The sequence below is a fragment of the Lynx rufus genome, unplaced genomic scaffold (assembly GCF_022079265.1).
Source record: "Lynx rufus isolate CCGP_SWC_20201006 ecotype Redwood Valley unplaced genomic scaffold, mLynRuf1.p SCAF_4, whole genome shotgun sequence".
Taxonomy (NCBI): Eukaryota; Metazoa; Chordata; class Mammalia; order Carnivora; family Felidae; genus Lynx; species Lynx rufus.
The window spans coordinates 164618605-164636693 of NW_025814856.1; the positions used below are offsets into that span (position 1 = coordinate 164618605).

Here is an 18089-nt window from a genome sequence, read left to right on the forward strand (position 1 = left end):
TGAGGGGCACTGGCAACGGTCCGAGGGCTCCATCACCCGGACGCGGGCACACAAGCTCCGGCATCACTCCTGTTACAACGACAGCGAGCTGGATGTGATGCCACTTACTGAATTTGGCCGGCCGAAAACCAGGGAGGAGGGGGTGCAGGAGGCTAGAAACAGAGGCCGCGGGCGAAGTGGTCGGCAGAGATGGCCAGCGGCAGCTGCGTACTCAGGAGAGATGTGGGTGAGGTGTCTGTTTGGGCATCATCAGTTATGAAGCACTGTGGTCACGAAACACGTGGGATTAAATTTTTATTTTTTAATTTTTAAAAAAGATTTTATTTTGAGAGAGACAGAGACACTCAGGTAGGCTTCACGCTCAGAGCGGAGCGTCGAGCCCGACGCGGGGCTCGATCTCACAACCCTGAGATCGTGACCTGAGCCGCAATCAAGAGGTGGACACTTAACCGACTGAGTCACCCAGGCGCCCCTAAATACACGGCATTAAAACACGGGGCAACAGGCCCCGGGGTAAGTAAAGTGATGGCAGAGAGCAAGGCGGCGGACAAGAAGGCGGGTAGGCACAGGGCAGGGCGGCCGGGAGCAAGTTCGACGTCCCACGCTCTGGAAACAAGAGTCGGGACCATCAAGGAGAGAAAAGCAACGGCCAGACGTGCGTGAGGTGGCCACGAGGGGGCTGTGCGGTACACGGGAGCAGAGACCATCTTTGTGGACTGTTACTAAGAGTTGAAGGGAAGAAGGGGCCTGACAGGTGTCCCCCGGAGTCTGCACCGGGCAGCCCCTGGAAATGGCCTCGGTGGCTCAGGCGGAATGTGCCGGAGGTGGGAACACGTAGAGGGTTTCTGAGTAAAAGAGGATTCCGGGCTGGTTGCGCACCCTGGCTCAGAGCACGGGACCGTATTTGAAACCTGGTTCTCCACCTTCCCACGTACGTCCCGGAGACGGTGACTTAACCTCTTTCTTGATTTCTTCCTCTATAAACTAGGGATGACAAAAATATTTACGTCTCGAGGCTATTGTGAGGATTAGATGAACGTGAACACTTACAACAGTGCTCAGTGCACACCATGCACGCTGGTTAGGAGAACCTCCAATACCGGATATAAACAATCTTTCCATTTCTTTCGAGTCAACTCCAAATGCTCTGTCAGGCTTCCTACTTTAAAATCCGCAGAGGGGCGCCTGGGTGGCTCAGTTGGTCAAATAAACGTCTGACTCTTGATTTCAGCTCAGGTCATGAGTTCAGCTCACAGTCTGTGAGTTCGAGCCCCACGCAGCACTCTCTCTCTCTGTCTCTCTCTCAAAATAAATAAGTAGACTTAAAAAGCCTCAGGGATCCCGGTATAACATCTTTCAGGGACTCTGCAGCCCACGCAGAGCTGCAGGATGGGGCCATCCTGGGCACTGTGCCGCCATCCGAATCACGGGTCTGGACCGTGGCCCCCTGACTGGTGGAGTCGCAGCTGAGGGCCTTCACGGGGCAAAGCGGGTCTTGAGAGGGAAGGTCATGGAGACCAATCCTTCATGGAGAGGACCGGACTGCTGTCTCAGCTCCCGAGGACTTTCTGGAAGTTGCTCGTGAGGCCTAGCCAACAGATCCCGGTTTCAAATACCTCGAGTCTCCCCTCTTTATCTCAGGTAGTCAGGATCTTTCCATTTCAGGTAATGACACCTCCCCAGGCCACAAGACAACCGTTCTATCTCATCAAATCTAAGATACCATCAAATGTGAAGCTATAGCCTAACTTTAGAGACATTAAAATGTACACCTAAAACCTATTAAATATGGCAAGCTTTTAAATATGGGTCAGCTAGAGATGAGAACAAATTTTTTTAAGTTTATTTTGAGAGCAAGCGAGCATTTGTGTGAGCCCATGTGGGGGGGGGAGGGGCAGAGAGAGGGGGAGAGAGAGAATCCCAAGCAGGCTCCGCACTGTCAGCACAGAGCCCGACTCAGGGCTCAAACTCAACCAGCTGTGAGATCATGACCTGGGCTGAGATGAAGAGTTGGACGCTCAACCGACTGAGCCAGCCAGGCACCCCGAGGAAAAAAAAAAATTAATTGTAAATATTTCATAAAATTGTAACTACTTTCATAATTAAGAGAGAATCTGTCGTCTGAGATGAGTATGCAAACGGTAGGGAAGGCCAGAGTTTGGATGATAGATGATCGGAGACTTCCAATAATCTAGAACAATCTAATCATCATGGAGAGGTACCCAAAGGTGGGGGGGGTGGGGGTGGGCAGAGACTACAAACCTATCACTGTGGCGTCTCTACCACCAGAGGGCAGCACTGTTCACATGAAAGCCAATGTCCCACCAAGTGGCCTGGGCTGAGCCTCACTGGGCAGCGGCTCTGAGGCCAGTGATAAGGGGCTGCTCTGACAGGTCCGAGCAAAAACACAGAGAGACAATTCTCCCTGAAGTCAGAGCAGTGTTTCTCAAACTTTGCACCGTCCAATCCCCCTCTGAAACTTTTTATATATTCCCCCCCACCCCCCAACTGTCCTACGCCTGTGAAACTATGATCTGGCAGAAATCCTGGATATCCGTTCACGTAACACGGCCCTTTGGAGAGCCACGAGCCGCTGTAATAGCTAAGATTTTTTGTCCCCTGACAACAACCAATCTTTGCTTGCTTTGCTCCCCCAGTTGAAAAGGAACGCGTTTGAGCGAGCACCAATTTTTGGTTCTGTTTATAGAGTGGTTGCTGCTTGCTTTAGGCCGTATTTTTGAATCAGAAGGAAAAGCTCAAGTTCACCAGGTGCAGGCCCTGTTTTATGCAGAAAACTCCCGGTGACAACAACAGCAAAACAAGCGGCAGGGCCCCAAGCGACTGTGGATTATGAGGATACCGCTACTTTACTACCAAACGAGGCCTAACATTCTGACCTGACAAGTTATGCTTTTCCTCCTTAAAAAAAAAAAAAAAAAAAAAGTGGCCCCTGTTTCTTCCATATTTTTGATCAGCGTAGACAAGGTTGACCAGTCTCGCCGGCAAAGTGAGCTGGAGGTGAGTTCTAGAAAGCTAATAGTTTGGAGGAGGCCGTGAGGGTGAAGAAGGCCAGGAAGGACCCCAGAGGTGGTCTGGGATCAGGGAGGAGGCAGATGGCGAGGGAAGAAGCAGGCTGGAGAGCCAGCTAAGTGAGAGGAGAGCGCCACGGCGAGTTACCAAGACCCTGAAATAACTGAAGAGTCTGTGACAGCTGAAGGGACAAGAGGGAAGCCGGGAGAGAACACGGATACTTCCAAGGGGCTGTCCAATTCTCGAAGCATGCCCAAAGTACAGACTGATCGTGACTGAGCTGCTGGTACTTATCTACAGCATCCCTGCGCTGTGTTTAGGTCCCTACTCAGTCCTTGTGCTTGGTCTGGCCATAAAATACGTTCCAGACAGTTCATCCGGATAAAAGAAAAACATTAACGTGACTGACCTCTGAATAAAAAAATTGAAAAGCAGACGCATAAAGCGACTGCTATGGGTGAGGCAGTGTTCTCCCTCCTCTGCATACACAGAACCACCGGGTCCCCTCAACGCTCCCGCGGAGTAACATTCACGGAGGCGCCGGACGAAGATTCCGGACACTGCTGAACGCCTACTGTGTGCCGGCCACATCAGGCACGGGGAACAGCAAGACGAACTGTGAAAAGAGGCGCAGAAGGGATCTGGGGGACGGCCTCGAAGAGGGGGCAAGATCTGGGTAGAGCCGCAGGGCATGAGTAACACGGACGGGGCGGAGACAGGGAGGAAGAGAAAGTCTTGCGGTCAAGGTAACAGAACACTCGAAGGCACAGAGACCGTGAGAGGCACGCAGAAACCAAGAGGCGCGCGCAGCGCGGGGTCTGGCCAACTACACCTGGGAGCCAAATCCGGCCCGTGTTTACAAATGAAGGCTCACCGGAGCACGGCCTGTTGGGCTGAGTTTGGGCTTCGGCTGCCTTCTGCCTCGCTGCCGCACGGGCGGGCGGAGGAGTCGTGACCGAGCCCGAGCCACAGACCATCTGGCCCTTTGCAGAAGTGTGCCGATGTCTGTTCTGGAGCCTTGCTACTCACAGAGAGGTCCAGGAAGCAGCCGCCGCCGCCGCCGCCCCTGCGGGCCTGGTAGAAACGCAGACCCCCAGGTCCCAGCCCAGAGCCCCAGAATCAGAACCCGCCCCTTAAAAAGACGTCTGGCGATCTCTGGCACAGACAGCCCTCCGATCACTGGCGTGTACGGCCGGGAGGTGGCGGCGAGGTTGCAAGTGAAGAGAAGCACCCACTTATCCTATATATAGACGGAAGACAGAGATAAAGAGCTTCCCGCAAAGGAGGAATCTGATGGTAAGGAGCGCTAGTGGCAGAACGGGGGCAAGGCCGCTGGCGTCAGAATCCAGGCAAAAGATGACTCGGACCCCCTGACCAGGTCACGGTACAGCTTTTCCTTCCTTCCCAGAAGCAAACGACATTTGAAGAGACTACTCCGACTTCGCCAGCGCCCCCAAATTACTTCTGACAAATACAGTATTGGTTGTAACTTATCAGGAAACAGAAAAACACTCGGTAACGAAAATATTCGGCATCATGTGTTTCTGTGCCTGCCAGACGTATCTCCGTCTAAGCAACGCATCCGCAGAGCAAGACAGAAACGACGACAGTCATGGTTAAGGAGTCTGAATTTTTTTTAACTTTATTTGAGAGACAGAGAGCGCGTGAGAACCGTGTGCGCCTGTGTGCGTGCAAGCACGCGTGTGCGAGTGGGGGAGGGGCAGAGAGAGAGAGAGAGAGAGAGAGAGAGAGAGAGAGAGACAGAGAGAGAATCCCAAGCACGGGCAGTGCAGAGCCCAACGTGAGGCTCAAACTCAAGAACCGTGAGATCACGACCCGAGCTGAAATCGAGAGCTGGATGGACGCTTCACCGACGGAGCCACCCGCGGGCCCCAAGAAAGGAGTTTACAGATCAAATGAGGATCGATTCAACAGCCATCTGTGATGAAGGCTGCTAACACGTAGTTCACAGGATACTGAAGGGTGTAAGGGCTTCAACTGTGAGGACCTTCCCCACCCCCGCAAATAAACGCAAGATTCTGCTGGATATTCAGTTTTTCCATCCTATGGATGAATAAGCAATATAAAGTTCAAAAGAAACAAAGCAGCATTTTAGACAAGCATGCCGGCACTATTTCTTTTTCTAGCTCTGCTAACGGCTTCCGAGCAAGTGCTTAACGTTCTGCCTTCTTAAAAAAATCTAGAAAAGTTTGACAGGGTTATTTGTGGGATTCAGCCTGCTTTAAAGTAATGACAGCGATATAGATAAAAATAGATGGGCGAAAACAGGAAATCCCTTTCCTTAGATGCTTAGGTTTCATACTTCATATTCGTTATGTCGGCAGAAACAATGCAAAAGAAACCAGGCCCGTAGATCTGCTTTGAGAAACGCAACATAATTAAATCAATAAATCGCAAGTAAGAAAAAAAAAAAAAAACCCGTCAAATCCATGTCGAGAAGACTCTCCATGTTAAGGTTTGTTAATAAAAGCCTAAAAAGTCCATGAATTCGGTATAAAAAAAAAATAGTAACTAACACGTCCACAGTACTTACTATGGGTTTACACCGTCCTAAATACCATTACACAAATTATCTCATCTAATCCTCAAAACACCCTGGTATTAGCTTCATCTCACAAACTGGGAAAGTAAGGCACAAGGAGGACCTCAGTGATTTGTCCCAAGTCACATGGCTACACCAGAAATGGAGCTGAGATGTGAAGCTGGGTCTATGTCCTTAACCATAACTGTGCTGTCTTTCTAACGCATGTGGTCTCCACTTTCCTCTGGCCCACAAGTGAATCTGCAAAAAGTTTAAATGCAATAGACTCTTATTACTGGTATCAGGGACAAAGAAAACCCCTACGATACAGACGCTCGACATCTTAACGGAAAGGGAGGCGCACCGTATTGTTCTGTGGACAGTGGCCAAAATTTGACCCGCGATAGGCAACTGATGAGTAATGGGGAGGATTCGATTTAAGATACTGGATTATTTTTCAGTAGGAGAAAATGCAAATTAGGTCCCAGTAAGATTCTGAAATGTATCACGTAACTGCTCGTTAATAATAAATATGGATGCAGACTTCTAATGATAATTACTACGCGTGCATTATCTTCTAGCAACGTGCTTGTGAAATGCTGCAGGGAAGCTAAAACATAAAATGAATGCAGGTACAGGCCTAACACTATCTGGCTGACATTCTCATGTTGGCCGTGCACGCTTATTTAAGTCATTGCCTGGCTGTAAATGAACAAAAGTATTAAAGTAAAGTTGGCACACGGCACAGCATCCACATGGCACATTCTTTGTTCCAGGAGCTTTATTCCATGAATACTCCTGGGGCAAAGAGAAGTCACTAAACAAATAACGCAAGCACACGAGATAGCGTGGAGTTCTTTCAAATTACATTCCTCAAACTGTCAAGCATCTCGTACAAAGTTCTTTTCTGACTCTGAGCTCGCCATATTCCATCTCAAATACCAATTCTGGCAAAGAACAAGCTTTGCGCCCTTTGCATTTTAACAGTTTCAAAATAAAATCCAGGTGAAAGCTCATCGCATTCCGTTTCAAATATCAATTCTGCCAAAGAACGAACTCACCCCCTTCACATTTCAACAGCTTCCTCACAAGATCCAGGTAAGTAAGAAGCAAACAGGGCAGGAGAGAGAAAACCCGAGCGAGCGCAGAGGCGACAGAAATGATGGAGTGACAGGGTCACCTGAACTCAAACCCAATTCGCGAAGCCGCTTCTGGTTTTCCTATTTAACTTTCCCTATTAACCAGAAGACACACCCTGCCGGTGGTATTTTCGGAAATACAGAGCAGGGAACCGGTTGGTGTTATTTTAGGGTATGGGCCATCAACGCAATTTGGGGGTTACCTCTACGTGTACGGCGGCACCACAAACAATTCCTGCTGCATGACACCTGGCTCTCCCTCGAGTTGGGCTGGTTAGGACAAAAGGGCCGCCCCTCGGAGCGGATGGCCGGGTTTCGGGGCTCCCCTCCCGGACCCAGCCCGGATTCCAACCCCCCCCCCCACCCCCGATCGGCACCCGCGGGCCACTGCAGACGTCCTCGGCCGGCTCGGCGTCTGCATCCCCGGCCGCGCTCGGCAGCCGGGGCCGCACGGCCTCCGGGGCGTGAACCCCGGCGGTCCCCGCGCCCCGGCCCCTCGGCGTCGAAACGGAGCGCGCTCCGGCGGGGGCGGGGGGGCACTCACCTTCTTCTTCCAACTCGAATTTCTCCAGCATGCCGGCTTCCGCGGGTCCCGGGGCCGCCGCCAGCGCCGCCTGAGGAGGAGGAGGACAGGGATCAGCATGCGCTCGGCGGCGCTCGTCCCGGCCGCGCGGGCGGGGGCGCGGGGGTGCGGGCGGGGACGCGAGCGGGGGCGCGCGGGGGCGCGCGGGGGTGCGGGCGCCGAGTGCGGGCGCGGGCGGGGACGCGCGGGGCGCCGTGGGGAGGGGCCTCCGGGCCGGCGGCGGCGGGCGGCCCGGCCGGGGCGGCCCCGCCCGCCGGCAGGGAACCGAAGGGGAACGGAGAGGACGGCGCGGCCCCAGCCCCTCAGCCCCCGCCCCCGTCCGGGGGCCGCAGGTGGCGCGGGCCGCGGCCTAACCCGCCGCCCCTCCCCGAGTGGAACGGTCCGCCCCCCCGCCCCCCGGCGGCTTTGGTACGGACCGGCGAGGAGGAAGCGTGGGAAGAGGACCCCGAGGAGCCCGGGGCCGGCTCGCGCGACGGCGGCCGGGGCGCCCCCCTCCGGCCGCGGCCCTCCTTCCCGCCTCGGCCGCCGGGCCGCCATTAGCGGAGGCCCGTTTTCCCAGCCTCGCCGGGTCCTCCCACCTCCCCCCGCCCCCCCGCGCTCCCCCGCTCACCTTCCCCGCCACCCACGGGCGGCGCGTCCCCGCAGGGTTAACCTGCGCAGGTGTGGTCTCGGCCAGCCCGGGGGTGGGGCGAGAGGGGAGCGCCGCCGGGTGGGCGGGGCGACGCCCGGGAGAGAGGGGCGGGGGCCTGCGGGGACCCCGGAGGGGAGAGGGCAACGCGGGCTGGGGGCGGGGTGTGATGGCTTTTCTTTTTTAAATTTTAGATTAAACTGTCCGTCCCCTGCCCCCATTAAAAACAAGAAATGTTCCGGGGATTACACGTATTGTAGCTGCACTTTGTTGCTATCAGTTTTACCCAGCCACGGAAGTCTTAATTTGCTCCCTTTCTTCGCAGCTGGTCCTCCGCTTGGGCTGAGCCACTGCCAAAAGCTCACACAAATCTCGATCTGGCCCCGGCCACTCCTGTCGCCCTGGATCTGGGTATCTGAGACGCCGCTATCGGCAGCAGCTCGGGGTGGCAGGCAAGCGAAGCTGGGAGAGCAGGGCAGCGGGAGAGGGGACAGGCGCCCCACTCCCCGAGGCTCTCCGGTGTGACAGCCAATTTCTGCCCCATCTACGGGGTGCCCTTAGCTCACTGCAGACTGCAAGGGCCCTGGCAGATTAGCTCCCTGGCGCTGATTAGGGCTGTAAAGTACCCCCCCCCCCCCTCGAAAGGAAGCCTAGTTTTATCACTCTTGCAAGCCTGGCCTGGAAGAGGAAGTACTAAAATCTCCTTTGCGGTTCCTTTTTGCTCTGTCATCTCGGTTGGGCCAATCCCCAAGTTGAGACTTAGCTGCTTCTCCTCAAAAAGGGTATGTGGGGGGCGGGGGGGGGGGAGAAGAGGACAAAACTAATTTTGTAAGACCTTTGTTGGTCAAAACAAAACAAAACAAAACAAACCAAAAACAAACCCTGCAGCTGCGTCATATTTAACAGCAAGAGCCTGAATGCTTTCCCTCTAAGCTCAGGAACAAGGCAACTCTGCCTGCTTTCACACTATTTTTATTCAACACATCGCTGGAAGTTCCAGCCGCGGCAGTAAGGCAAGAAAGAAAGAAAAGCCATGCAAATTGCAAAGGAAGAAGTAAAATCCTCCCTATGTTCAGATGACATGGTTGTCTTCACAGAAAGTTCCAAGGAATCTATTGAAAAACAAAACAAAACAAAAACAACCAAAACGAGAACTGGTGAGTTCAGCCAGGTCATAGGCTGCAAGATCAACACCTAGAAATCAATTGCATTTCCACCTACTAACAATGAACATGTGGAAAGTGCTATTACAAACAATACTATGATCAACTGTAGAGAACGTGATGTAGGGATACACTTAACATGTACAGGATCCGTATGCTGAAAATTACAATGTGGTTGTAATGGAAGAAATCCTAAATAAATGGGGAGACATCCCGTGTTTATGCATGGGAAGACCCAACATAGCAAAGTGGTCCGTCTTCCCCCAGATTGATCTCTGCGTTTAATGCAATTCCCACCAAGATCCTAACCAGGTTTTCTTTTTTTTTTTTAACTTTACTTCTTTATTTCGAGAGACAGAGGGAGAGAGCACGCGCACAGGAGAGCGTGAGGGGGGGGAGGAGCAGGGAGAGAGAATCCCAAGCAGGTTCAGCACTGTTAGCACAGAACCTAATTTGAGGCTCAAACTCGTGAACCAGGGGATCATGACCCAAGCCGAGGTTGGACGGTAGACAAGATGAACTCATTCTTAAACTTGTGTGGAAAGGCACAGGCTGTAGAATAGCTAAAACAGTCTTGAAAATGATGAGGTAGGAGTAGTCACTACTGTTTGGTACTGGTAGGGGGAGAGACACATAATCAACCGAAACAGAGAACTAGAAATAGACCCACATTAATATGGGCTTGAGGAAGGTGCAAAAACAGTGGTGCAATCAGACGCGGATAGGCAAAAAAAATAAGCCTCAACCTCAATGTAAGCCTCACACCTTATACAAAAATGAACTCAAATTGGGTCATGGACTTAAAAATAAAATGCAGAATTATAAAACTTCTAGAAAAAGAAAAGCAAACCATTTGGGATCTATTACTAGGCGAAGAGTAAGGCTCGATATCAAAAAGCATGATCCATAAAAGGTAAAATGAACACACGGAACCCCAGTAAAATAAAAAATGTCTGCTCGGTGACAGACCTTGTTAAGAGGATGAAAAGACTCGTGCCAGAATAGGAGAAAATACTTGTAAAACCGCAGAGCCAACAAATGACTGGGATCTGGTAGACATAAAGAACTCTCGAAACTCCAGCTTAGAAAAATAAAAGTTAGAATTCAGTTAGGATACGAAAAAGACAGGCAAATGGCAACAAGCCCGTGAAAAGATGTTTGACGACATGAGCCATCAGGGACATGCAAATTAAAACCACGGTGAGCTGTGACCACACCCCTATTAGAACGGCCAAAACAAAAATAAACAGCACATGCTGGTGAGGACCATCGCTTCTGCATTGCTGTGGGGATGGCAAATTATACTACTGCGCTGGAAGACAACTCAGCAGTTTCCTTTGAAGCTAAACACGCAGGCTGCTACGTGACACATCATTTGCAGTCTTGGGCATTTATCCTGGGAAATGGAAACTTACGTTTACGTGAAAACCTGTATACCATGTTCATAAAAGTTTCATTTGTAATAGCCCAAACCAGAGATAACAGATGTCGTTCAGCAGGCGACTGGTAAACAAAGTATGTTACGTCTATACCTGGGAATAGTACTCAGCAATAAAAAAGGAATGAATTATCGATACACACAACCACTCGCATGAATGTCCAGGGAGTTAGGATGAATGGGAGAAACCCATCCCCAAAGGTTACATACTATGTTACTCCATTTATATAACATTCTTGAAATGACAAAATTGTACAAGTGGAGCACAGATTAGTGGGTGCAGGGGTCAGGGTGGGGGTGGGGGACAGAGGTACCTGTGGCTAAAAAAGGGCAGCACGAGGGGTCCTTGTGGTGAAGGAACCGTTCGGCATCTTGACTGAATCAATGTCAACATCCTGCTTGTGTTATACTGTATTTTTCCTCCCATGAGTCAAGCCACACTTATTTGTGTGGAGGAAATGACCAGTGAGGGTAATTAAAAACAATTTTTTTTATTGAGATAGGATTCACATACCATAAAAATACGTGTTCGGTATATTCACCGAGTTGTGCCACTATCTGTGTTTACAGCATTTCATCATCTCAAAGAGAAACCCTGTACCCACTAACGGTCATTCCTTATCACTCTCTTAACCTCTCTCTATTCCCAGCCCCAGGCAACCACTAACCTATTTTCTGTCTTCATAGATTTGCCTATTCTGGCAAACTTCACTGACGTGGAATCATAAAATATGTAGGTTTTTTTTTCTTTTATCTCTAGCTTCTTTCACTCAGCGTCCACGCTGTAACATGGATCAACACTTCCTTTCTTTTTTTTTTTTTTTTAATTTTTTTTTCAACGTTTATTTATTTTTGGGACAGAGAGAGACAGAGCATGAACGGGCGAGGGGCAGAGAGAGAGGGAGACACAGAATTGGAAACAGGCTCCAGGCTCTGAGCCATCAGCCCAGAGCCCGACGCGGGGCTCGAACTCACGGACCGCGAGATCGTGACCTGGCTGAAGTCGGACGCTTAACCGACTGCGCCACCCAGGCGCCCCAACACTTCCTTTCTTTTTATTGCTGAGTAATATTCCATTGAATGCATAGACCACATTTTACGTATCCGTTCTCCCCATTTTGGCTATTGTGAATATCGGTGCTATAAACATTCATGTACAAGTGATCTGTGTGGACATACGTTTTCATTTCTCTTGGGTATAGACCCAGGAATAGAATTTCTGGGTCATATGGTAACTCTGTATTTAACATTTTGAGAAATCGCCGAACTGTTTTCCACGGTGGCTGTACCTTTTTACATTTTCGCTAGCAATGTGGGGGGGGGGCGTCCATTTCTCCTGCGCTTTAGTTTTATAAGATGTTACCCTTGGGGGAAACCAGGTAGAGGGCACACGTATATTACAACTGCATGTGAATCTACAATGAGCTCAAAATAAAAAGCTTAATAAAAAAAAAAAAAGCACAGGGGTACAGAGTGGAAGTGTCAATCATTCTAATTTTTGAAAGGTCTGCATTTTAATTTCTTGCAGGAATCCTAGTATAATTGTAAAAACAAATCTCTAATTGGTGTTTATTGGAAGTATCATCAATTTCACCTGTACTCCTGATGAGTTGTTTTGGGGAGGGAAACGGGCCACGAGTGGGAGTATGTATTTCCGGAAGCTGTGTGCTCGCAAACGTGGTTCTTAGGCTTAAAAAGTCCTGTAGCCATTACTGCTGAAGTTGGTAGAGAATAGAACTTAAAACAAATTAATGTCAGTTTCTCAGATTTCACTTCACTTGATAATGGGTGTGCAGGAGAAGGCTCAAATAAAACCATTTCTGTCCTATACGTTCGGGAGGCAGGATTTATTTCCACGGGTTGCTTTCACTTAGTAGGATAGCTCCCAGATTAAACTGTCCTCTATAATATACCAGGTCAATTTCAGGAATTTGAGGGTCTGCAATGTACACACTTGTTGACAGGGTGAAATGAGTGATGGATTGGTTGGCACAAACCATTTAAGGTTGGTGATTGTTAGTTGCCCTTTCATGGTGATATTTTAGGTGATGTTTTCTTAGAGTCTCAACTGACTTATAAGCCAGACTCAACGTGAGCTATTTTGGGGAGACGGGGAAGCCAGGAGAGGGAAGGTTTCGGGCAGTGTTCTGCATGCAGAGAAGGGGGTTGCGGGGGCGCCTGGGTGGCTCAGTCGGTGAAGCGGCCGACTTCGGCTCAGGTCGTGATCTCAAGGTTCGTGGGTTCGAGCCCCACGTTGAGCTCTGTGCTGACAGCTCGGAGCCAGGAGCCTGCTTCAGATTCTGTGTCTCCCTCTCTGCCCCTCCCCCACTTGTGCTTTGTCTCTCTCTCTCTCTCAAAAATAAATAAATTAAGAAAACAAAAAGAAGGGGCTTACGTGGATGCCACCTCAACTCTCTCGAGAACTGAACGTGGCAGCTCACGGTAGAGAGAGGGGCCGGGTTTTCCTAGCTGGGCCTCCTGCAGATCTCAGTATTTCTACCATATTCTATCGGCTTCTGCAGCCAGTCTGGGCTGCTGCACTCCAGGATGATGGGAGGGAACAGGCAGCTGGAGTTGAATTTTATTGAATGCCTGAAAACCCACGGAGCCATTAGCAGCGTGACCTGCTGGTTGGTGAAAAATGCTAACTTATTAAGGTTTGTCTAACACAGCTGTGCCTAGGTGCAGCAAAAGACAGTATTTTGAATCACTACCGGACAGGAAAACTTGATCACAAAATGACTGCCAAAAAAGCTTTTTCCTTTATGGGCTGAGGTCAGATAGGAGTTCGCTTTACCTTTTATTTTATCTTAAAAAGCTACTGCAAGAAATAAATCAACCTTAAATACTGGATAAGTGGCTCCTGAATAATTTAGCATTTGGAAACCTGCAGCGTTGAGGTCCCCGCCTCCCCCGCCCCGCCACTGCTGCCTTAAAGGGGTCCTCTGTGCGGAAGGGGAGGTGGGACGGGGGCGCCCACTGGTGCCAGGACGGGATCTGCCTGTTCCTGCCACTCGCTCTGCTCTCGGATCAGCTCTGACCCCTCCTCTGCGCGGAACACCTCCAAGCCTCGGTCACAAGCTCACAGCAAGCCTGAGTTCCGGACTGCTTCCTGGTCTTCTCCATTCGAATCTTCTATGGACAATTCAAACTCATCCCCCTAAAGTAGGTCTTGAGTCCTCTCTACCTGTCTTCGTGACCTGGGAGGTCACCCTAGTAGTGTCCATCTCCACTGCGACGCTCAGTGGGGCTTCCAGTCAGCTGAAAACCTGTTTCAGAGAGGCGCCTGGCTGGCTCTGTAGGTAGAGAGCATGTGGTTCTTGATCTTGGGGCTGTGAGTTCAAGCCCCACGCTGGGTGGAGAACTTACTTTAAAAGTAAATAAATAAAAAACCTATTTCAAAGGATTCAATAAGAGAGGAAGAAAATGAACTAAACAAAAAATGTCCCTTTTGCCCGGATTCTTTCTGTTAAACTGTCTTCTAACTTTCAAAAAGTAGACAATGTTCAGGTTTTGAAGACAGACGTTGAACATATATTTAGTAGCTGCTGTATGCCAGGCACCATGGTCGGTGGTCAATAAAATATCTGCTGTGATTAGAAATGCACATCAAAGATAAGAAGTGGGAACCCTACACCCACATAGGATCAGTTTGTTCCTCTTCAAGTTCCACGTTTGTGGAGCTCAGCAGTTAGGGTCTGAAATATGTCTTTCTCTTGCTTTTCACAAGTAAATCCAAATTTGCTTTTATTTTTTGCTAACAAAATATTTCATTCTTAGGTTTGTGTTTGACATGACTTACTGGGAGCTAAATATATTCTATTCTCCTGGTAATTCTTGTTGTCCCGTAATCCTTTGCAAATTAATAAGTACTGCTCAATTCGTTCAATTAACCTTTCAATTCTTAGTGCACCAAGCCATAAACATTTTTCTGTGTTTCTATTACACAGTGACACAAAACGGGGTGCCTGGCTGGTTTAGTCGGTGGATCCCAGGGCTGTGAGTTCAAGTCCCACATGGGTGTGGAGATGACTTAAAAATAAATCTCAGGGGCGCCTGGGTGGCGCAGTCGGTTAAGCATCCGACTTCAGCCAGGTCACGATCTTGCGGTCCGTGAGTTCGAGCCCCGCGTCGGGCTCTGGGCTGATGGCTCAGAGCCTGGAGCCTGTTTCCGATTCTGTGTCTCCCTCTCTCTCTGCCCCTCGCCCGTTCATGCTCTGTCTCTCTCTGTCCCAAAAATAGATAAAAACGTTGAAAAAAAAATTAAAAAAAATAGAGCGACACAAAAAGTGATATAAAGTCCCATGATGGCTTTTTTCACTGTTCTCTCCTCTTCCTCTTACAACTGGCCTAGTCATTAGCCCTTCCCAGAAGAGACCAATGAGAATAGCTTTTCGGGTTTTTTTAATTCCTTCATGTATAGAAACTCTGGCTAGAAATTGGTGAAAATTGACAAAAGTGATTAACAGACCACTGCCATTTTTCTGCTGTGTTCTACATAAAGTGCTTGGAAGGAAGTATAATAGTCAAGTCGAAATCAAAGGGACCTGTTAATTCTTCTGTTGCCTCTTCTGCACTTGGGTCTGAGGAATCTGGTGATCTTTACTCACTGTTTATGATGTCATGCAGCCAATCAGGAGGGTTGACGTGAACTGGGGACACAGAGCCAACCAACTAAGTGTAGAGACAGGTCCCGCAGACCTCAAGTTATAAATCTTTTCCGAAGGGTATTTAGTGTCTCTTTTTTATTGATAAAATTTGCCTACAATAAACGGTATCCATTTCAAGTGCACAATCTGATGAGTCAACAAAAAAACCTTCATTCCAATCAAGATACATACGTTTCTCTCACCCCAGACATTTCCTCGTGCCCCTTTGTGGTTCATCCCTCCTTCAGCAACCAGTGATCTAGTTTTTGCTGCTATCATAGACATTTCCCAGAATTTTCTATACATGGAAGCATTCAGTAGATACTTTTTTGCTCCTGGATTATTTCACTTAGCATAATGATTCTGAGGTTCATGAGATCCAATTTATCCTTTCATGATTCATGCATTTTGTGTCCTAAGAACTCTTTGCCTCCTGTCCCCCAAGAGTGTGAAAATTTTCTTCAATGTTTCCTTCTAGAATTTTTTTTCATTTAGGTCTCTGATCTGTTTGGGTTTAATTTTTTATTAGGATGGATGGTGAGAGTTTAGGTTCATTTTTTCCCCATACTGACGTCTAGTGGCTCCCAATAAAAGACTTTATTGGGGAGCCTGGGTGGCTCAGTCGGTTAAGTGTCCGACTTCGGCTCAGGTCATGATCTCGCGGTTCGTGGGTTCGAGCCCCGCGTCGGGCTCTGTGCTGACAGCTCGGAGCCTGGAGCCTGCTTCGGATTCTGTGTCTCCCTCTCTCTCTGCTCCTCCCCCACTCATGCTTTATCTGTCTCTCTCTCAAAGATAAATAAACAAAAAAAATTAAAAGACTTTATTTTCCCCAATGAAAATAAAAGATTGCCTTGGCATCTTTATGTAAGGTCAACCTACTATATACGGGGCATCTGTCTCCGGCCTCTCCACTCTGTTCAATGATCTCAATCTATACTTTCGTCATGACCACCCTTTCTTTAAAAAAATTTTTTTTTCAACGTTTATTTATTTTTGGGACAGAGAGAGACAGAGCATGAACGGGCGAGGGGCAGAGAGAGAGGGAGACACAGAATCGGAAGCAGGCTCCAGGCTCTGAGCCATCAGCCCAGAGCCTGACGCGGGGCTCGAACTCACGGACCGCGAGATCGTGACCTGGCTGAAGTCGGACGCTTAACCGACTGCGCCACCCAGGCGCCCCGACCACCCTTTCTTTAAAAACAAACAAAAAAAAATTTAATGTTCATTTTTGAGAGACAGAGCACGAGTCGGGGAGGGGCAGAGAGAGAGGGAGACACAGAATCCAAAGCAGGCTCCGGGCTCCGAGCTGTCAGCACAGAGCCCGACGTGGGCCTTGAACCCACAGAGCGCGAGATCATGACCTGAGCCAAAGTCAGACACTTAACCGACTGAACCACCCAGGCGCCCCTTCTTGATCATCGTAGGTCTGTAGTAAGTCTTGAAATCAGGTGGTGAGCATTTTCCAACTTTGTTCTTCATTTAAAAAACTTGCTTTGGCTCCCCTAAGCCCTTTGTGTTTCCACATACAATTCAGAATAACCAAAAGCCTCCTGGAATGTTGGTTGGGATTCCATTTTACTTGTTGGTCCATTTGGGAAGGATTCACATCTTCACAATGTCAGGCCTTTAGATTCAGGACCATGGTTTACCTCTCTGCTCATTTGTGTTCGCTTTGGTCTCTCTCAGCCGTCTTCTGTGGTTTTCAGTGCAGAGGTCCCACACATCTTTTACTAAATTTTTTCCTAAGTATCTGATGGGGGGGGGCGTTTTTCTGATGCTTTTGTTGTCAGTGAAACTCTTTCCCAGATTTCATGTGCTAATTGTTTGCTGTTAGCATCTCACGGAAGACGTAATTGATTTTTGTATGTTAGCTTCATACCCTGCGACTGTGATAAATGTACTTGTAAGTTCTCGCGGCTGCTTTGTGGCTTAGTTACTATTTCCCACCTGAGGATTCACGTCGTTTGGTGCCTCTTACCTTTAGTTCTTTATGTTGTGGTTCCCAGGGGCTGTATAATTTTACCTATTCTTCCATGGTAGCGTGTTTCACGTACACGCTGATTCTTATCTAAATGTACCATTTTGTTTATGCCTTGATTTGGAAAAGACAGTATTTCTCATACTCTACGTGATGCTATCTATGTAATATACACGTGTATATGTGTTATTATGAATTACGTGTGTAAGAATATAGGTGTCTCTATGTGTATATGCGTAGACGCAGAGTGTAGACACAGATACATTCCCCACCTTAGCCTCCCTTGCAACCCCGTATTTGCCGTGTGTACCCCTCAGGGCGTGGCACGTCGCACCACGTTGCGGGGGATCCTCTTGGTTTTGCCTGCGTGGCACCCACGCCTCTTCTACCAACTTCTTTCCTAGAACGAGTCCTTCACTTCGTCGCAGCGCACGCCCTTCGCTTACGTGAGTCGCGATGGTGACAGCGTTTCTTACTCTCCTGGAGTAAAAGGGAGGGCTTATGGGTGAAGAGGATCCCCGCCCCGCCCCGTTCTGGCCTCAGAGAGCACGTAGCCTCGACTGCTACTGAGGACCGGCCTTCAGATGAAGCCAGGGCTGAGTAAGGGAAAGGACTTGGGTCCTTGGTGACATCACTGAGCAGGCCTGTATCTCCCCCCGCCTGGGGCCTGTCCTACTCCTGTACCTGTAACCTGAGGCAGTAGATGTCTTTATCCTTCGAGCCACTTTGAGTCGCGGTTTTCTGTTACTTTGCAGCCAAAAGCATCCCACGGGGTTATTTGGGAACTCTAGCCGATCTCGGCCCTGCCCTTGGGAGGCGAGACGCTAATCAGGGGGAGGTTTTAGCCTAATTGTGAAAACTGTATTTCTGCATATATATAACGCCGTCAAAAATTACAAAGTCGGTTAAGTTGAAAAAAAAAAAAAAACAACAACAAAG

General features: G+C 49.2%; 1 protein-coding gene across 5 annotated transcripts in view; it reads right to left on the reverse strand.

Moving 5' to 3' along the window:
• PRKAG2 (protein kinase AMP-activated non-catalytic subunit gamma 2) overlaps positions 1-18089 on the reverse strand; it is a 261354-nt gene that overhangs the window by 51437 nt on the left and 191828 nt on the right. For all 5 annotated transcript variants that reach the window (XM_047094666.1, XM_047094665.1, XM_047094664.1 and 2 more), the window contains exon 5: positions 7256-7325. In XM_047094666.1, coding sequence (XP_046950622.1) covers positions 7256-7325 — 70 coding nt within the window. The remainder of the gene's footprint in view (positions 1-7255; positions 7326-18089) is intronic.